The 21,806-nt window shown below is 40.5% G+C and overlaps 1 protein-coding gene across 2 annotated transcripts; it reads left to right on the top strand.

Annotated features, from left to right (window-relative positions):
* The first annotated feature begins 5,235 nt into the window (after positions 1–5,235).
* Positions 5,236–18,842, top strand: Zfp996l1 (zinc finger protein 996 like 1). 2 transcript variants are annotated; one of them, XM_008770123.4, is made up of 5 exons: positions 5,236–5,367; positions 15,523–15,646; positions 15,893–15,953; positions 16,462–16,505; positions 17,221–18,842. In XM_008770123.4, exons 1-5 carry the CDS (start codon positions 5,338–5,340, stop codon positions 18,411–18,413), a joined length of 1,452 nt encoding a protein of 483 aa, XP_008768345.3. In that variant the 5' UTR covers positions 5,236–5,337; the 3' UTR covers positions 18,414–18,842. The 2 variants fall into 2 exon arrangements, with proteins under 2 accessions (XP_008768345.3, XP_038948568.1); XM_039092640.2 differs by lacking the exon at positions 5,236–5,367 and having other exon boundaries at positions 14,279–15,646.
* The last annotated feature ends 2,964 nt before the right edge of the window (positions 18,843–21,806 follow it).

Here is a 21,806-nt window from a genome sequence, read left to right as displayed (position 1 = left end):
ACTTATCAGGAAACAGTCACTGTATCATATGGGTACCATGATATATTCCACAGACATGAAGATGCTAACTGTGAAATTATGTCAAAAACAAGGATCCCTGGATCCCACTTAGCAGGGAGGAATAAAATAGGCATAAGAGGAAGGAGGAAGGCAGGGACCTGGAGTGGAGAGGGGACAGAAATTTGAATGGGGGATTCAGGATCAGGTGTGGAGAAAAATAGGAGAAATGGGTAGGTGGCCAGAAAATGAGTATACATCTTCAAATGACATGGATGAGGAGGTGGAGGCATCTGCAGGAAGAGACAGGGACCTGAGATAATCAAGGCAATAAGAAGCAATGTAGGTGACCTTGGCTGTAATTCACTATATTGGGGATATTGAACCTCAGTAGGACACCTTCTGACGCCAGGCAGGAACCCCAGTGGTGCAACAGAAAGAACAGCTCACCCACAATGTCCACCCAAAATGTATACTTTCTGCAACAAATGCATGCATGGAGAATGGAGGAGAGACTCAGAGAATGGCCAACATTAACCAGCGCAATTTGAGACCTATCCCATGGTTATGCACCAATCTCTAACATTCAATGATCTGCTGTTATGTTTGCAGAAAGGAGCATGTTATTGTCCTAGAGGCTCCACACAGCCCCTGACTCAAATACAGACACCCACAGCCAAACAGTTAATGGAGCATGGGGACACTTATAGAAGAATAGGAGGAAGGACTGTAGGCCTCTAAGGGAAAGGGAACTCCACATGAAGACAAACAGGGTCAGCCAACCTGGAGATCTGGGGTTTTCAGAATTTTAACAACAACCAAGGAATATACATAGGCTGGACTTATGCCACGTCACTCACATGTAGGTGATGTGTTGCTGGGCCTTATGTGGGTCCCAAGAAAGTGCAACAGGGCCTATTCCAAAAGCTGTAGCTTATATATGGGACATGGTTTCTAGCAAAGGTGCATTGTCTTGTCTCAGTGACAGGCGAAGTGTCTAAAACAGCATAGACTTTATGTGCCAGGATGGGAGTAAACGCAAGAGGGTCCTTCGCACTCAGAGGAGAAGCAAACAGGAGAGGATGAGAGAAAGACTGTGGGAGGGGATGTAAGGAGGGGTCAGTAAGCACGTTGAAAAAGTAAATAAATATTTTAAAAAGTTAAAAAAAAAAAAACAACCAATGAGCAGGCTGGTTAGATTGGCTCATGCCCTTAATACCAGCACTAGGTAGACAGAGGAAAAATGTCTTAGTGAGATGGATCCGTAAATGTCAAAGGATTCAGATTATAGAAGAGTATTCCCATTTCAAAAGCTGTAATGAAACTAAAACCACCACAGTGATCAATTCTCCGTATTTATTTAATTCCATATGTAGTCAACTTGATTCTCAGCAATAACAGTCCATACACCTATGAAGCACAAGAAGTTGGAAGACCAAAGTCTGGATGCTTCACTCCTTCTTAGAAGGGAGAACAAAATATCAGATACACTCAAACTAATAGAAGAAAAGTGGGGAAGAATCTTGAACACATGGGCACTAGGGAAAATTTTCTGAACAGAACACCAATAGCTTATGCTCTAAGATCAAGAATCATAAAACTGCAAAGCATCTGTAAGGCAAAGGACACTTAAGACAAAATGGCAACCAACAGATTGGGAAAAGATCTTTACCAATCCTACATCTGATAGAGGGTTAATATCCCAAATATGCAAAGAATTCATGAAGTTAGACTTCAGAGAGCCAAATAACCCTATTAAAAATGGCGTACAGAGGTAAACAAAAAAGTTCTCAGCTGAGGAATATCGAACGGCTGAGAAGTACCTAAAGAAATGTTCAGCATCCTTAGTCATGAGGGAAATGCAAATCAAAACTACCATGATATTCCACCTCACACCAGTCAGAATGGCTAAGATAAAAAAACTCAGGTGACAGCAGATGCTGGTGAGGATGTGGAGAAAGAGGAACACTCCTCCATTGTTGGTGGGACTGCAAACTGGTACAACCACTCTGGAAATCAGTCTGGAGGTTCCTCAGAAAATTGGACATTCCACTACCTGAAGACCCAGCTATACCTCTCCTGGGCATATACCCAAAAGATGCTCCAACATACAAAAAAGACACATGCTTCACTATGTTCATAGCAGCCTTATTTATAATAGCCAGAAGCTGGAAAGAGCACAGATGCCCTTCAACAGAGCAATGGATACATAAAATGTGGTACATATGCACAATGGAGTACTACCCAGCTATCAAAAACAATGACTTCACGAAATTCATAGACGAATAGATTGAACTAGAAAATATCATCCTGCGTGACACACATGGTATGCACTCATTGATAAGTGGATATTAACCCAAAATCTGGAATTACTCAAGATGCAATCCACAGACCTCAGGAAGCTCAAGAAGAAGGATGAGCAAAATGTGGATGCTTTCCCTTCCTTCTTAAAAGGGGGAACAAAATTATCCATAGGAGGGGATATGGAGACAAAGTTTAGAGTAGAGACTGAAGGTATGGCCACTTAGACCCTACCCTATATGTGGCCCATATATATATACAGCCACTAAAACTAGATAAGATTGATGAAGCTAAAAAGTGCATGCTGAAAGGGACCAATTACAGATCTCTCCTGAGAAACACAACCAGAGCATGTCAAATACAGAGGTGAATGCTAGCAGTAAACCACTGAACTGAGAACGAGACCCCCCCTTAGGGGGAATTTGAGGAAGGATTGAAAAAGCTAAAGGGGCTTGCAACCACATAAGAACAACAATGCCAACCAACCAGAGCTTCCAGGGACTAAACCACTACCCAAAGACTATACATGGACTGACGCAGGGTTCCAACTGCATATGTAGCAGAGAATAGCCTTATTGGGGCACCAGTGGAAGGGGAAGCATTTGGTCCTGCCAAGGTTGGACCCCACTGCAGGGGAATGGTGGGGGAGCAGTGAGGGGAGTGGATGGGGGGAAAAGCCTTATGGGAGAGGGGGAGGGGATAGGGGGCTTATGGAAAGAAGACCAGAAAAGGGAATAACATTTGAAATGTAAATAAATATATCCAATAAAAAAATAAAGAAAAAGAATGTAAGTAAAGAAAATATCAAATTAAAAAAAAAGAATAACAAGCAAGAAAGAAGAGCTGAAAAGATTTCCTTTTTATTTTGTCAGGTAAGAAGAGTTTGGGAATCATTTCCAAGTAATGATTATATTAAATAAAGGAAGAACTGAGATTTTATATAGGGGTTCTGGTTGTGTTCACATAAAGGGTTGCTTGTTACTCATCTTTCTGTGAACATGGTCACAGTGTAAAAGTAGAGATATTTAAGGGAAATTTTGCTAGAAGTCATAAAGAGGCATATGTAAATCGTAAAAACTGATGGGCAGAAATGACCATGAAATTTTAATTTTGTAGCATAGTATGTTAGCTAAAAATTAAGTAAATGACACCAAGAACATAGATTGCATACCAGCTCTCTTAGCGTTTCTATTCCTACACAAAACATAATGACCAAGAAGCAATCTCTGAAGGAAAGGGCTGGGCTCCTTTTGGTTGGGAGACTTTTCATGACTGCTTCTATTTCTTTAGGAGTTATGGGGTTGTTTAGATGGTTATTTGTTCCTGATTTAAATTTGGTACCTGTTATTTGTCTAGAAAATTGTCCATTTCTTCAATATTTTTAAGTTTTGTTGAATATAGGCTTTGATAGTAGGATCTGATGAATTTTTGAATTTCCTCAGGTTCTGTTGTTATGTCTCCCTTTTCATTTCTGATTTTGTTAATTTGGACACACTCTCTGTGCCCACTGGTTAGATTGGCTAAGGGTTTATCTATCTTGTTGATTTTCTCAAAGAACCAGCTCTTGGTTTTGTTGATTGTTTGTATAGTCCAGCCCTGAGTTTTATTATTTCCTGCCTTCTACTCCTCCTGAGTGTATTTGCTTCTGTTTGTTCTAGAGATTTTAGGTGTGTTGTCAGGCTCTGTGTGCTCTCTCCTGTTTCTTTCCGCAGGCACTCAGAGTTATGTGTTTTCCTCTTATCACTGCTTTCATTGTGTCCCATGAGTTTGGTTATGTTGTACCTTCATTTTCATTAAATTCTAAAAAATCTTTAATTTTTTCCTTATTACACATCTCTTTATGTCTCTTAATTGGCATTTCCCTTACAAGGGTATATCTTATTCAAAAGATAAAGAAATCGAAGATGTGAACCTTATTATTCAGTTTCCTTCTAAAATGAGTTAATGATTACACTATAACCTCTGTGTCAGGAAATATGTTGGAGAAACACTAGAATAATATATTAAAAATGAAACGTACATGATCAATTTGTGAGCATAAAAAGACAGAATATTTTACATATGTTTTATGACAAGAACTTTGACAACATTATACCAGTGAATGAGGTTGACATAAAGGGGACAGTTAATATGATTTTACTTAAATGTTTAGAGACATCATGGACAAAGTGGAGTCAAGGGAACAGAGCCGTATGATTTTTACCTCCATACACATTTAGAGTTATCATTCATGGAAAAAGTGAAGTCAAGAGTACCAGAAGTACCTAGCAGACCACAGGACTTAGCCAACAAGCTTCCCTTCCTAGACATTCTTTCTTCCTTAGAAATGATATTTAATCTCAGGTCAGACCCTGAGGAAAGGGTAAGGATGCATTTTCTGCCATGAACAGACAATAAACAGATTAGAACGAAGGACTATCTCTTTCATCTACCACCACCATGGGGAATGTGCAGAGGTCTTTTTCACATACAGACAGACCAGCAGCATAGCTCTCCCACAGAAGGCCAACCTGTGCTTTGAGGCTGCCTCTGCCAAGCTAAGGACCATCCTTGCTCAGCTAAGCAGGGAGTCCACATTCCCCAAGACGCCTAGGGAGTCCAACTCTTTATTGCTCTTCAGCTACACCTAGTGTTGCCTAGAAGTACAATAGTCAGGGATCCACCGGCCACCCCTCAGGGTCGATCTAATCTGGGGTCCAGTATTCTCAGAACCAGCTCTGGCCCCGCCTCTCATCTCAGACTGCTTTTCCCACCTCGGAGCCCTGTCTTGGCATTCTTCTGAAGCCCAGCACCACCCAGGCGATGGCATAGAAAACCGTAAGGAACTTTCCAATTTCAGTGTCCCAAGAGGCTGTGCTCAGTGGAAGAGCAAAGACTGACAGATTCTCTGGCCAATCAGCGCCTGTATTAGGGCCTGCCAGTCCCAAGAGGAGGAGGGTTCTTCCGGTAATCCCCCTGCATGTTCCATGCTTTTGAGCGGTTTTAAGTGATTTGGTGTGTTGTGCGGAGGGAAGTTTCAGAAAGCTCTGAATTTGCAACATGGCCAGGATATGCCCACTACCCACAAAGGTGAGGAGCAGAAGCTCTTGCGGGGGTGCCTAGGCAGGAATGGGTGGGTACCAGCCGTTTGATGAAGGCACCTGCGTCTTCACTCTTGGTGTTAGCCATTAAGGGACCTAGCAGTGGCGTCTGCATAACTTCACTCTCAGAGCTGAATCTGCACAAAACACTTGGAGCAGGGGCTTGTGTAGAGAAAGAGCCTTGGCAGGATGCCAGTGGATGACAGGATTAGTAGAGTCTACAAGCTCTTCTCTTCCCTTAACGTTTTGGTTTTGATTCATTTGGAGTCAGTTGTGTCTAGGTTATAGAACCCATCTCAAGTGTTGGGTGACTGAGAGCATATTTTTTTTTTAATATTTCACGGTTATTGTAAATAAACGAGTAAAGAAAACTCATGGAATAATTTTTTTAAAGCTGCATGTTTAGCGTTTTAGAAAATTGTTTCTGAGACAAGCTACGTCATCACCTGGATCTCCGTCTCCTGTTCCCCAGGGCAAGGACCCTACGTTCCTTTTCATTAAACGTCTTAAATTCGATAGTTAAAGTATGTACGGCAAGAGCATTTCAAAATTGCTCACCTCTGCCGTGTAATGAAGTGTCATTTGCAGTGACAGGAAAGTACTTGCGTGGATGGGGAACATGCCTTCTGCTCTCAGAACAGAAAGGAGGAACAGTTTACTGTGTACCCCGCAGGGTGAAACTGTAGAGAATAGCTAGCTCACAGATTTAGTGTAAGGGAGTCACCTACAAGGTCATCATTAGGAAGGGGGACTGAAAGGGCAAAATGAGTGATTTTGTAATTCCCCAGCATTTATTAATTCATGCATTTTAATAGAAATTGTCCAGATCGGTGTGTATACAAATGGGGAGATACTGTTTAACCCAACTTTGTTGATGTACTTAAGTCAGCTCAGAAATCTGAATCAGGGGACATTGGCTATCGCTGTGTCTGTCAGGTTACAGATTTCTGGAGCTAATATTGCACATACTGACCAGACCATATTTTATGTCATCGACACTGTGTTCCCTAGGAGGTATTGGCTGTTCCTCTCGCATGTCCCTACAGCTATCCATCGTTCTGACTTTATCTTTTAAAGAAGTGAGTTGTTAGCAACACTTAAATTTCATTTCCCTAAAGTATCACAGCTCTGGTCAACTATTTATTCCTATTTCTGCAATGTCTCTGGGGAATTAAGAATGTTATTCCTTTTTCTCAAGTCTTTTGCTTACTTGTTTCTCTTTAGAGGAATTTCTTCTGTAGGGCAGGCTTGCCAACTACTTTGTAATTACTTTGAAAACCTAATTCTGCCTCTGCTGCCCAGTGCCTGAAGAGAGTCTTGCAAATCCTGTCTGAGCCCTGATAGAGCATGTCCTCCCACTTCCCTGATTTTCTTGGGGGAAATATAAATACAGAGGGATTTGAGTATGAGTTCAGTTTGCTGACCAACTTTGAAGCTGGTGTAATCACAACAAAGAAAGTGAGGGTGAGGAAGGAAGGAGGGAGCTCTGTTTTATGATAGTAATTATCAGTGGGTTGTGATGTTAGCAATGCTGGACGATCAATATGTCCAAACTGGAAAACTTAAGGGGTACACAAAATAAGGCAATCAAGAATCTAGGTATGGAAAAGGATTGATTTTTTTTATAAGCTAATTATCTGTAGTTACACAAGTTCAACCAACAGAGAAGGTCTTGGCGTATTAGTGTGTCTGAGCCTGGCATATTAGTATGTCTGTGTCTAGTGGTAGTGATAAAATTCTGATATTGGAGGACATGTCAAAGGGAAAAGTTCTAATAACTTCTGTGCTTTGGAATATATTTCTCTTACCTGAATAGTTTTATACCATGAAACCTATATTGTCTGTTTACAGTAAATTTTCAGATTATAATTACATCATCTAAGCTTATACTTTCTACTATTGTTAAGTCTCAAACCTTGAAACAAATGTCTAAATTCCCTACCTGAAAGACCCCCAGAGTGGGGAGACCCTCACTCAAGTTTTGCGATGATGCGAACCCCCAAGAACTCACACAAGACCGTCCTTGCTGTAATCACATGAGGTTTATCGATAGAAACCTGTGCACTGGGGTCGAGACTTACAGTATCCCATGCAGGTCAGTGGAGTTCGAGGACCAGTAGCTGGTAGAAGGGGTAATTAAAGGAAGAACACACCCAAGGGGGCAAGGGTGGTGTCATGTGAAAAATCACAAGGAGAAGTTCCCTGTCTCTCAAGATTGCTTAACTTTATGGTCCTATAGTTCCTAGGAGAGGCTTCCTGCTTCTCAAGGTTATTCTCTTAAGATTTTAATCTAACCTTTTGGTCAGCTAGTTCCTGGGAGAAGCTTTCTGTTATCTTTACTAGGTCAGGAATCGCTTATCTAAGGGCCTTATCTTAAGTCCTTTTATCTAGTTTCTGGGAGAGCAGGCTCAAGAAATGTGACCTTTTACCTACTTATAGGTAGAGAGTAGGGTCTGGAATTTGAGGTATTTAGGGCTTCTTAAGGGCGAGATAGCATTTTTAAACTTCTGACTTCTCAGCTGCATATTTTTATTCTTTCAATGTAACAAATGAAAGCAGGACATTTGTGGGTTTTGCTCAGAATTCCTCTATCCTACCTGTTACCATCTATGACTGGCAAAAGCATCTTGGACTCCATGGGTTGGGCTGCACCTCTCCAAGCTGCCCTTCCTTATGCCATACACTGAAATGTATTACATGTTCTCTTCATCTATCATTAACCATTTCATCCTCTCCACTGGCTTATTTCTCCTCTCCTTCCTCTCTTCACATCGCTCATGTTCCTGTTCACTTTGGACTCTTCTAGATGTCCCTTCCTCTAGGTCTTCTCTCCCCTTTGTGCTCTCTGTAAACTTTCTTGTACCATATCCAGGAGCAGCCATGTCCCTTCCTTTTTATTTCTTTTCCAATTCACCTCCCTTTGACTTTTACTTACATTCACATGCATGGCTCTTCCAGCTTCAGTTATTGTTACTTTTTGAATTTGTGCTGCAGTTTGCATGCTGTACTTCCCAGGACATAAGGTAAGGGTGCTGCACTGGACATTGGGTATGTAATTAAAGGTGCAGACCAAAGACCCTGAGCGTGGATGATGGAGAGTTACTCCTAGAAAGTGGAGGATTCTATGAAAATAAAAATGTTGAAGACTAAGGGTGAGTCTACCCCTATTTATGTAAGGTCACATCTAGGAAGACCTGTTCTTTCTGACTCACGCAAGTTCTAGTCCTCCAGCAGAGAATGTGATACTGTCTAAAGTCCAAACTAGGGGGTCACAACAATGAGGGATCTGGGCAAGTCTAGTAATTAGGATCACCAGTGGGAGGTAGCTTGCAGCTTCTTTCTTGAGTTCTCCTTCGATGCAATTCTGGGAAGCTGTGAGGAAGGCCTTAAGCTGTGCCACAGTGTGTGTGAAGGAAGGAGGATGATGAAGCAGAAAGAACAGGATAGCTGTGGTGTCAGAGTCCAGTCTTCTGGGACTGTGGTGGACTGTGCACCAGACCTTGGTTCTCTTGGTTCATATCATAAACCAGGCTGAGGCCCTTGGCCTGTGATCCTCTCTTGATTTTGATTTAGTGGCGAGGGGATGACTCCACAACTCCAGGCACATGAAACTGTGTTGCTTATGATATCACTGTCCATTGGGCATAAGGGCATTACTTTTGGTCAGCAGTGAATAAACAGATGTACAATTAGAATATCTGGTTTCTAGTAGTTTCTAACATTACCTTCCATGTTGAGTTTTGTGTGATAAATTTTACTAAGAGTATGAAAACAGTTAGAAAAAAGGATGATGGGCATCATCCTTCAGTAATATTTGATTAGAATCCTCTTATATTTCCACTATCACCTGCCACAATCACTTTTTCCATGAAAATTAAATTCCAGGGTAGAAAAGGAGTTTTGTGTTTTTCAGTGGTTTTTCATGTGTTCATGGTGCTTGGCAGGGATCAGCCATTCAAATGTTCTTCCACATGTATTTGTATATGGATTCAGATGGGTTGGATTTCCTGAAGTCACAGTGAGGCACGAGGGACTGCAGAGATCACCTCCATGCAGAGAGGTCTGTAGAGCTTGAGGCCTCTCAGTTTAGAAGAAATATCAGGAAGAGGTTGACATGGACAGTTAAAAGTCGCTTTGAATTAGTTTTGTAGAAGGACTGAAGATGATGTATGTTTAATTTCTATACACATGTGCTGATAGGTACCATTGATCAAGGTCACAAGTAAGGGATTATGCCCTTATAAAAGATCACTACTATCAGTGCCCTGTTGTTCATGAAAGACCGTAAAATGAGAGCACAAGTAGTGTGAGGCTGATGTTCCCACGCGATTTAAATCTGTAATGGCACTGCCATTTGTGACATTTGAAAGATCCCACGCAGAGAGACCCTTACTCAAGTTTTGGGAAATCGCGGACCCCAGACACAGAGAGACCATTTTGGATGTAATAAGGAAAGGCGAGGTTTATTACGGAGACCTATTACAGAGATCTCCAGGCCGACACATATCCCACGCAGAGACAGAGGTGTCGACCCCGAGAGGCTGGGAGAAAGCATTTAAAGGCAGAGGCTGTGAGCCCCAGGGGATGGGGGGACGTCAAAGGGGAATGCGCCACAAGTTACAGGATTGTTTTATGGCTCCAGGAGATCAGGGGACTCCAGAAGGTTTTATGGCCTCCTGGTTCCTGGAACAGAGCTACTAAATCAGGAGAATGGTTGGGTCTTTAGGTCCTCATTATTTTTAAAAGTTTGTCAAAATTGATGAAGCATCTGTATTTGAAACACCTCTAGTTAGGCTTGGGCCGCTGGTTTCCTGGGGTGCTCTCTGTAGGACGCAATGGCTAGAAAGCACAAGTAGGGGCTTAAATAAACATCACAGGGGCAGAACAAAGAACAGTTACTCACACCGGTGATAAGCAAAGTAGTTCTCTTGCATTCCTTTTCTTTATCTTTATGGCCTGTTATTCCTGGTGGCAGAGCTTAGCCCTGAGTCTGTGGCTTTTGGGGCTTACTCTTTTAATTTTATATTTTTAAACCTTAAATTTGTATAATTTTCCTTTCAATTGATGTAAGAGCGTCAGCCATCTTGTCTACCTTACAGGTTGAAATAGAAAGTGAGGGGAGGAAACACAGAGTTTAGATGAAGCATTCCCTTCAGTGTGTTATCATAATGTTCTCTTAGCTGGTGTGTGAAGAAGATAGCGTAAATATCCAACTTTTTCTACCCAGAGTTGTCAGATAGAAGAAAATCAAATAACTACTACAGTATACTGTAAAATCCAGAAGGTTCTTTTATTAGGATGCAAACAGAACTTTCTGCCCTTGAGTCATAGTGCATGAAAAATTTAAAATGAAGTCAGGGGGTTGGGGATTTGGCTCAGTGGTAGAGTACTTACCTAGGAAGCGCAAGGTCCTGGGTTCGGTCCCCAGCCCTGGAAAAAAAAAATAAAATGAAGTCAGGAAAAATGCTATATTGTTTTTGTTTGAATTTAAGTAATGACAATAAATGGTATTTGAGCAAAACTCTTATAGCTTTGGACAAGTCACTCATATTTCTTTACTTCTTTTTTTTTTTTTCCCGGGGCTGAGGACCAAACCCAGGAACCCAGGGCCTTGTGCTTGCTAGGCAAGCACTCTACCACTGAGCTAAATCCCCAACCCCTCTTTACTTCTTAGTTAGTAACCAGCCTTAAATGGTAAAACTGTCATTCATATACATGTGTATGTATGTGTGTGTATATACACACACAGACACACCCACACACAACCTACTCTCTCCAAGGTCCCCACTCCATCTGTTTTATCTTTAGCAGAGAGCAGATGTCAGAGCAGAGCCAAGCAGAACAAAGCAATTAGAAAATGCATGTTGGGGGTTGGGGATTTAGCTCAGTGGTAGAGCGCTTGCCTAGGAAGCACAAGGCCCTGGGTTCAGTCCCCAGCTCCGGAAAAAAAAAAAAAAAAGAACCAAAAGAAAATGCATGTTGAAAGCCCTCAATTTGAAGCTCAACATGGCAAGCAAACTGGAAAAAAGAGCATCAAGATGAAGCAAAGGAATCAGAGCCATATTTCCTCCCAGTGTCAGGATTACCACAAATCACCAGGTTAATTGGCCATAACACATAAACAGAGGCCCTGTTGTGGGATCCACTCAAGACCCTGTTTTGACATTTTAGTCTCTGTGAGGTTCCAGAAAACCCAGTCATGTGGTTCCCTTGATGTCTAGCTCCCCAAGTTAAACCAACCATTGGTTGTCCACACAAAAAGTTCATTATCACCTCAGCTCAGCACATTTTGCAGGTAGAGCGTAGGTGGAGGATGTTACAGCTTGTACTGTGCATGATTACCTTTCTGTGGCTTGTGGACTACCTTCTCTCCACAAAGAGACTAGAACAGAGGGGTGAAGGCTCCCAGCCTGTGTGCCCTATGAATTTCTTCTCTTTATGTAAGCTCCCGGGGCATGTGGAGGGTAGCTTGATTGAGGTTGATTTAAGAGCTAGTATCCACTTACCATGGAATGTCTATCATTTCCATCATTCTAGGTCTGGCTTACATCATGTAGGGGATTTTACTCTCGTTCCAATCATCAGCCTGTTGTCATGCATGCATTTCCTGTTGTCATATTTTTAGCAGCTGAGTGATACTCTATTATGAGAAAAGACCACATTTTGTTTATTCAATCTTCAGCATGGGCCATTACAGATTTTCTTACTTTCTGGCCAATACAAGGAATGCATCAATGAACACAGTTGAAAATGTGTCATTGTGGTTTCGTTGATGGTATAACATTGGCATACATGAGTGAGACTCATATAGCTGAGTCTTGAGCTAGATGGATGCCGAGTTTTCTGAGGAATGGTGATATTGATTTCCATATTGACTATATCGGTGTGCATTCCTACGAGCCTTAGAGGGGTGGCATACCTGCTCTATTTTCTTATTAATAGGAAAAGTCACTCATTTTATTCATCTTAATCATTCTGACATGTGTAACATAGAGTCACAAAATAGTTTTCATTTGAATTTCCATAATGACTAAGGATGGTGAACCTTCCTTTGAACGTTTCTCAGCCATTAGAGATTGTCTGTTGAGAATCCTCTGTTTAAGAATGTATCCTATTTTTTAGGTGGAACTTTTGATTTTATTTTAATTTTTATTTCCTTCTCAGTCTCTTTTATTGGTTATTTTATTTATATTTCAAATGTTAAATCCATTCCTAGTTTCCCCTCCCAAAACCTCCTCGTCTATCCTTCCCTCACCATTTTTCTATGAGGGACCTCACCAACTCCTGCCTCTCATCCCTACAATTACCCTAGGTTGGGGCATCAAGTCTCCATGGGGCCAAAGGCTTCCCCTCCCTCTGTTTCCAGATAAGGTAATCCTCTGCTACATAAGCAGGTGGAGCTATGGGTACTTACATGTGTACTCTTTGGTTGGGGGTTTTTATTCCCTGGGTGCCCTGGGATATGTGTGTGTGTGTGTGTGTGTGTGTGTGTGTGTGTGTGTATACACACATATATATATCTTATGCAACTGCGGGGTGGCATGCTCAGTCTGATAGTTGGCTCCAAGAATCCACGTCTGTATTGGTCAGGCTCTGACAGAGCTTCTCAGGGAACAGCCATACTAGGGTCCTGTCAGCAAGCACTTCTTGGCATCAGCAATAGTGTTTGGGTTTGTTGTATGCATGGGTTGGATCCCTAAGTGGTGTGGTCTCTGGATGGCCTTTTACTGAGTCCCTGGTCCATTCCTTGTTACTGCATTTCGTTTAGGAAGGAACAATTCTGTGTTAATATTTTTGTGATGGGTGGGTGGCCCCATCTCTTAAACAGAGGCTGTGCATAACCTCTAGATATGGTCTGTACAGATTCTCTCTCCCCTTGGTTGGGAATTTCATCTAATGTCATCCCTATTGAGTCCTGGCAACCTCTTGCTTTCCTGACATCTGGGACTTCCTTGTGGCTACCTCCAGTTACCCATCACCCAGTGTTCCACATTCTCTTTGCATTTTTAGTGAAGATATTGAGAAAATGTACTACGGTGCCCAGCTTGAACAACAAATATTATGGTTCTAGTCCCCCCCCCCCCCCAACCGCTCTCCTACTGAAAGAATTTTAACCATTGTATTTGTACAAATGTTTTGTCCATATGTATGGTTTGTACCCTGGTCATGCTTGCGGTGCAGTGGGCGCGGGGGGGGGGGTTATGTTAGAAATACTGGAACATGAGTTTTATATACTGGGAATGAAAGCTGGGTGCCCCTGAAGATTGTTCTGCCTTATTAGCTTTTGAGGTATATTCCACCCCAGATTTTTTACATATGATAATGTTTTCTGTTGAAGGCAGTCTAGGTCACTTGCAGAATGAACTTCTGTTCATGATGTCCCTTTATGTGTCAAATAGGGATGTGAACCATGCTAAGACATGAGAAGGAAAACCTGTTGAAGATTGACTTTGTCAACCTGGTGCAGAAATGGGGAGTCTAATTTCAGCCCAACCATTGCTTATGTAAAATAAAGTACATTTGGGGTAAATATTTCCAGGCAACAATCATTCTAATCGATCCAAGTCTCAGCATACAATACAGTTTATGTTTTAATGACATAGACCCATTCTTATTGCCTTGATTATCTCAGGTCCCTGTCTCTTCCTGCAGGTGCCTCCACCTCCTCATCCATGTCATTTTCAGATGTATACTCATTTTCTGGCCACCTACCCATTTCTCCTATTTTTCTCCACACCTGATCCTGAATCCCCCATTCAAATTTCCATCCCCTCTCCACTCCAGGTCCCTGCCTTCCTCCTTCCTCTTATGCCTATTTTATTCCCCCTGCTAAGTGGGATCCAGACATCCTTGTTTTGGCATAATTTCACAGTTAGCATCTTCATGTCTGTGGAATATATCATGGTACCCATATGACACAGTGACTGTTTCCTGATAAGAAAGTACATACCATGCATGTACTATGTGGTCCAGGTTACCACATTTAGGCTTATATTCTCAAGTTCCATCATTGGCCTGCAAAATTCATGTTGTCTTTGTTTTTAATAGCTGAATAGTACTCCATTTGGTATATGTACCACATTTTCTTTATCCATTCTTCATTCAAGGTACATGTAGGTCTTTTCCAGGTTCCAACATTTAAGAATAAAGCTACTAGGCATAGAGGTCAGCAAGTCTTTGATAAAATTGATGTAACTAATGACTCAAGTGAAAGATATTAGAGAAATCTGAGTTACAGGTCATATTCATAAACACAATCAAAAGAATATAAAGCAAGCCAATAGTCAGCGTAAACTAAATGGAGAGAATCTTGCAGCAATTCTACTAAGATAAAGGGAAAACAAGGATGCCCTCTCTCTGTGCCTATCTCTTTAATACAATACTTAACATTTTAGCCAGAGTAATTAAAAAAAGTAAAAGCAATAAAGTGTATACAAATTGGGAAAAAGAGGAAGTCAGAGTACATCTGTATGCAGATGATGTTACAGCATACAGGAGTGACCTCAAAAATTCTATCAGAATTTCTGGAGCTGATACATACTTTCAGTGATGTGGCTGAATACAAAATTCACTCAAACAAAACAGTAGTGCTCCATTATACAAATGATAACTGGAACCAGGTTGTAATAAGGGAAACAACACTCTTTACAATAGCCACTAATAGTAGAAAATATCTTGATGTAACTAATGACTCAAGTGAAAGATGTGTATACCATGAACTTCAAATCCCCGAAGACAGAAATTTAAGAATACTTAAAAAGATGGAAAGATCTTCCATACTCAGAATGAATATAATTCATACTAAAAATGCCTATCTCATCAAAAGCTCATTGTTTCTGCAGTCAATAATTATTTATACAACATCTATGATATGTGCTTATTCTTGTTGATCTTTCTACTTGTCTCTTTATGCCTCTTAATTGGCATTTCTTTTCAAGGGTATATCTTATTCAAAAGGTGAAGAAATGAAAGATGTTAGCCTTATTCAGTTTCCTTCTCTAATGAGTTAGTGATTACATTACAACTTCTGTGTCAGGAAGTACGTTGGAGAAACACTAGAATAATATATTACCAATGAAATATGCATGTTCAATATGTAAGCACCATGCTTTCTTTTGTACACATGAATGTGATATCTGAGAAGGCAGTGACATATGAGGACATTCATGTGAACTTTACTCGGGAAGAATGGGCTTTGCTGGATCCTTCCCAGAAGAGTCTCTACAGAGATGTGATGCTGGAGACCTACAGGAACCTCACTGCTGTAGGTAAGGCTGTTATTGTTGTTTCCATTTTTAAAATAGGGGGCAACTGTGTTTTGTTTTTTGCTATCTTGCTTGCTTCAGTGCGTTTGTTGCTGTTATTGGTACTCTTCTATAATTTGAATAGAGAAGGAGGGAGAATGTGGTGAATTAATCAGGCATGTTTCTAAGATTCAGTGAAGATGCAAAGTACCTTGACTTTTTTCTAAATAGCAATAATATGTCATTCATTTTTCTGGTACCATGTTTTAGGCTATTACTGGAAAGACCAGAGTATTGAGGAAAATTGTCAAAATCCTGGAAGGCCAGCAAGGTAATTTTTATGTGCATGCTGATTCAAATATGCCTTTCTTGACATTGTAGTTAAAAAGCATCAGTGTAAATAAGCAGAGCTTTAAGGATATTGACTATGAAATTCTCACAGATGCATGATTTGTGTTTGTAAGGCATTCCATTGAGAAAGAATACACGAAACAATGCCTTAACAGGTACTACTATTTCAAGTACAGCTGAATTAGCGCTACTCTGTAGAACTGCCAGTCTGTTTAGTAATATAACACTGAGATATATCAAAAGTTTATACTTTGAACATGTGATGCATATATGTCCAGAACCTTCTAATAAGCAAACAGTGCATAGTAAAACCGATGTTGGTCATATACCTGTAGAAAGGAGGCTAAGTTTAGTGACAGGGGCAGTTCAACAGAGTTAAGAAAGTCGTTGAGAAATCTTTATCCAAATAGCACCTATCTATGAAAAACAAAATGTCAAACTGTGGTAATGCGATGTGGATAATTTTTTTGTTATTTTTCTTTTCATAGGTGTATTATAAGGGACAGATGTATCTATATCTATCTTTCTCAAGGTAAATCTACCTCTACTTCTCATCCATCTAGATATCTATTTACCTATTTCTTTATTTATATATATATGTATATATATGTGTATATATATATATAATATCCATTCGCCTATCTGTCAATCAGTCTATCATATACAAAAGATATAAGATTCTATTGCTAAGAGATAATGACAGAGGTACTGTACCTCTCTATATCCTTGGGAAATTAGAAGATATGTAGTTTTCCCCACTTAGTGCAGACTTGTTTAACATGATACAATTTTACAGTTCTATGATTTTCCAGTTTCATTATGAATACATTCAAAACCTCGCACTACACAAATTACCTATGTAGAAATTTTCTGTGCATCCTAGTTGATGTTGCAAATGTTGAATGGCCCACAGTATGGGAAAATTTATGAATGTAATCGTTTGGCAAACCTCGGAGTTTTTGCAATTTTGTCAGATATGACAAAAACCCCAAAAAGGAAAAGAATACTATAAGAACCTTAATGAAGCAGAATGGATTTAATGAAAATGATAAACCCTTAGTACATTTGATTCCTCTTTTTATTCAGGAAACGTTATAAAATAAATTAGTACAGATAAAAATATTCATTAGCATAATGAATTTAGTAAACAGTTCTTCATTGCCAGTTACATACACAAGCATGAAAGTATTCATATTGTAGAGAAACACTGAATATATGAAAAGTGATAACAATTTTGTATATCACAGGCCTCTTCAAGGTGATGAAAGGATTCACACTGGAGAGAAGCCCTATGAAGGTGTGCAGTATAAAAAACGTGTTTGCAAGTCACAGTCATCTTCATACATGTAAAAGAACACTTACTGGAGATTTCGTATACTATAATAGTGTCCAAATAAACAGAAGAACACAAAGAGAAGAGAAACCTTATGATTTTAACCCATGTGGGAAAACCTTTGCATGTTGCAGCAATGTGGGATGCCAGAAAAGAACGCGTACTGGAGAGAAACCACACACATGTAACTTACGTGGTAAAGCGTTTGCTGGTCAGAGTGATCTTCAAAGTCATAAAAGGATGAATACAGGAGAGAAGTCCTATGAATGTAACCAATGTGGTAAGGCCTTTGCCCATCACAGTGGTCTTCAATTCCATAAAAGTGCACATACTGGAGTGAAACCATTTGTTTGTAACTTGTGTGGTAAAGGCTTTGCAGGTAACAATGATCTTCAAAGACATAAAAGAACTCATACTGGAGAGAAGCCCTATGAATGTGACCAATGTGGTAATGCCTATGCCCGTCACAGTACTCTTCAAAGGCATAAAAGGACACATACAGGAGAGAAGCCCTATGAATGTGACCAATGTGGTAATGCCTATACCCGTCACAGTACGCTTCAAAGTCATAAAAGGACACATACAGGAGAGAAGCCCTATGAATGTAACCAATGTGGTAAGGCCTTTGCCTATTACAGTGTTCTTCAAAGCCATAAAAGAATACATACTGGAGAGAAACCATTTTCCTGTAACTTATGTGGAATTGGCTTTGCAAGTAACAATAATCTTCAAAGCCATAAAAGAACTCATACTGGAGAGAAACCCTATGAATGTGACCAATGTGGTAAAGCCTTTGCCCGACACAGTGTTCTTCAAAATCATAAAAGGACACATACAGGAGAGAAACCTTATGAATGTAACCAGTGTGGAAAGGCCTTTGCCCATCACAGTACTTTTCAAATCCATATAAGGACACACACTGGAGAGAAGCCCTATGAATGTAACCAATGTGGTAAAACCTTTACACAAAAGACAAATCTTCAAAGGCATAGGAGAACACATACTGGAGAGAAACCTTATGAAAGTACCCATTGTGGTGAAGCCTATGCTGGTCACAGTGATCTTCAAATTCGTGAAAGTACACATACTGCAGAGACGGCCAATTAATGTAACAGAGATGATAAAGATCCTTTCCTGGGCATCATCAAAGTCATAAAAAGAATGCAGGCTAGAAAAACACACACACACACACACACACACACTTCCTAAAATCCAAGCACATTGATTCCCCATGAACAGTTGGTACTGTAAATCTGTATGTTTTTGTAAAAGTGAAAGGAGCCTTTCCATTTCCCAATTAAGCAAGAAAATGAAGCAATATTGTAGATATACTTTAACTGGTGTGTTTTTTACTTTTTATATTGGATATTTTCCATTTACATTTCAAATGTTATTCCCTTTCCAGGTTTCCCATCCAAAAGCCCCGTATCCCATGCCCATTTCCTGTCCTTATATGAGGTTGTTCCCCAACCACCCACTAAAGCCAGGCTGGTCAACCCTCTGAACATATCAATGTATTAAATATCGATATGCCTTTGCTAACTGCCCTCCTAGTTAAATTTTATCCATTAATTAACTAGATTCATTTTGCTCATTTGGAGAACTAATAATGTTACAGTATCAACCCCCCAAAAGCACTTGTACCCTCTGTGTTCAGCTTCAAGTTCGTTTCTGAACAGTTTCCATTTCGCATTCACTTTCAGTTGATTTCCACTGCAAGGACAATCCTCACAATCTTCTCCAGGAATGAGCAGGCAATCTCACCCAGACCATCCACCCATACACACTAGCTTAGTGGTCAGATGAGTGTCCCTGTGAGGGTCTCTGGGTGCTGGGATTTGTAGCTAGGATAAGGGGACACAGCTCTACAGTGATGGCTTCAGGAGGTAAAAGCATCAGCAGACTCAGACTAAGGCCCGAGCTTAAGTCACAGGGGAGGGTGAGTCCACAAGCTGAGAGCCAAGCGGGAGCCCCAAAACCAACCTCAAGAAATCAGAAAATCAGTGCCTCTGACTGCCAAAAGTAAGGACCTGGTTCCTGAATGAAGTTTCAGAACGGATTTGTCAGCCTGTCTGGAAAATACAAAGACCAGCACATCCGTGGGCATGGCCCAAGTTAGCTGCTACTATGCTAGACCAAAATATTATATATATATGTACATTCACTTTTAAAAGGTTATACACCGTGGGAAAATATTAATTAGGAATTAATAGTTGGTTTCAGAAATCAGTATAAAATTACCAGTAATGATACAATCATAAACAGATAAGGTAAATGGAAGATTTGTTTAAGTAAATTCTTTTTTCACATTAATTAATGCATTCACTTTACATTCTGACCTTAGCCCCTGTTCTTCTCCACCAAGGACCACCCTCACAAATCCCTGCCACCATTATGCCATGCACCATTCTTATTAGAAAACGGAAAACACCCCTTGGGTACCTCTCTGACTGGGACATCCAGTTCCAGCAGGACTAACTACACCCTCTCTCACCGAGGTCCACCTAGGCAGTCCAGGGAGAGGAAGGGGATCTAATGTCAGGCATCAGAGTCAGAGACAGCCCTAACTCCCAACTGATTGGGAGCCCACCAAGCTGCACATCTGCTACAAACATGACTAGGGCTGGATCCATCATCAGCATGGTGTTAGTTGGTGGTTATTTCTCTGGGAGCCCCCATGGGCTGAGGTAAGTTGAAGATATGGGTCTTCTTGTGGTGTCCTTGAGCACTTGGGCTTGGTCAGTTCTAACTCCCACTGTTCTATAAGACTCTTCGAGTTCTGACCAATGTATGGCTTTGGGTCTCTGTACCCGTTTGTATCATCTCCTTGATGAAACATCTCAGGAGAAAGGGATGCTAGGCTCTGGTCTGTAAGCATAAAAGAATATCATTAGTAGTGTTAGGGAATGGTTATCTCACATGGCATGGACCTCAAGGTGGGCTAGCCATCAGTTGGCTGTTCCTTAAGTCTCTTCTCCACCTTAAGCCCTGTGCATCTTGTAGGTAATATATACTTTGGGTTGAAGGTTTTATGGGTGAGTTATGTCCCCTTCCCTCTATTAAAAGTCTGAACTCGCTACAGAAGTTGACCACTTCAATCTCCATATGCTTAGAACTAGGAGTCTCAGCTACACACACCCAACAGACTCCCAAGTAGTCTTCAGTATCCAAGGGCTCCAGCTAGTCCTAGAGATGCCCCGTACAATCCCTTCTCTCTCCCAGACACTGACTTCTTCCTCTCCCACCTAATTCCCTCTCTTCATCCACCTCCAATGATTATTTTCTTTCCCCTTCTGAGTGAGATTCAAGCATCCTCCCTTGAGCTCTGCTTATTGCTTAGTTCCTTTGGGTCTGTGGCTTGCAGCATGGTTATGCTGAAATTTATGGCTAATGTCAATTTACAAGTGAGTATATACCACATGTGTCTTTCTGGGTCTGGGTTACTTTACTCAGGATAATATGCTCAAGTTCCTTCCATTGGCCTGGAAATTTCACGATGTCTTTGATTTGAATAACTGAATAGTATGTCCTTTTGTAGTTGTACTAAATTTCTCTCTATTCCTTCTTCAGTTGAGACACATATAGCTTGTTTCCAATTTCTGGTTATTACAAAAAATCTGCTATAAATGTAATTGAGCAAGTGCTCTTGTGTTATAGGACAGTGTCCTTTTGGTATATTCTCCGGATTTGTGTATCTGGGTCTTGCGTAATGTCAGAACGATCCTAAGCGTGAAAGGGAAAAAAATCTTCTAAATATGGAAAGGGAAAAACATTGTTTTCTATTCAGGGAAACCAAAAAAAAAATTCTAGAAAGGGAAAAATTCTACTCCTCTCTTTCATCCCTTTGTCCTCAATACGTATACATCTTTCAGAATACATGATCATATGTTAAAACGTTCATCACAAGTTCACCCTCAAGAAATCAAATCATAAATTGAAATAGAAGTTTACCACAGACAATGTTTACATTCATATCCATTAGGAGTAATTATCTGACTAAACATCCCTCACCTGTCAACTCCACAGATTCACTGCAGGTTGAAAACCATAACTAAGTTATTAGTCAAGTTTGTATAGATAAACCCAGTCAGTATTTTATCTTCTGTCGCATCACCAACAATAAATCATTAGTTCTCTTTATATGATCTTTTGTTAATTGATTAACAGACACTTGGGATGTGCTCTGAGTAGGAGAAAGTCTGGCTACTATCTAACAGCAATTAACTGGTGATACTTCGGAGACTATCACAGTTTTGATGATCAGGAAATGACCTAATAACAGTCCCACTCTAAAAGAGCTTAATAATCTCTGATACAATTTCAGGAATCCTTACAGGTTCATCATGAAGGCTTAAGGAGTCATTTGTTTGTCTACGTAGCATCACTACAAGACAGTGCGTCTTCATAGATCCCCAGAGATCTGCTCCAAAGGGAAGGGCTATAACGTAGAGACTGTTGTACATGCTTAATAATAACAGGAAAAGCATATTAGTAGCCGGC

Source organism: Rattus norvegicus, chromosome 14, assembly GCF_036323735.1.
Source record: "Rattus norvegicus strain BN/NHsdMcwi chromosome 14, GRCr8, whole genome shotgun sequence".
In the NCBI taxonomy this organism is placed as follows: domain Eukaryota; kingdom Metazoa; phylum Chordata; class Mammalia; order Rodentia; family Muridae; genus Rattus; species Rattus norvegicus.
Note: the sequence above shows the minus strand (reverse complement) of the source record. Positions and strands in the feature narration are given on the sequence as shown.

Coding starts and splice junctions, on each gene's coding strand:
- Zfp996l1 (XM_039092640.2), top strand. CDS start 15,460: ATGCATGTTCAATATGTAAGCACCATGCTTTCTTTTGTACACATGAAT. Junction 15,647..15,892: donor CAGGAACCTCACTGCTGTAG/GTAAGGCTGTTA, acceptor ACCATGTTTTAG/GCTATTACTGGAAAGACCAG. Junction 15,954..16,461: donor AATCCTGGAAGGCCAGCAAG/GTAATTTTTATG, acceptor TTCTTTTCATAG/GTGTATTATAAGGGACAGAT.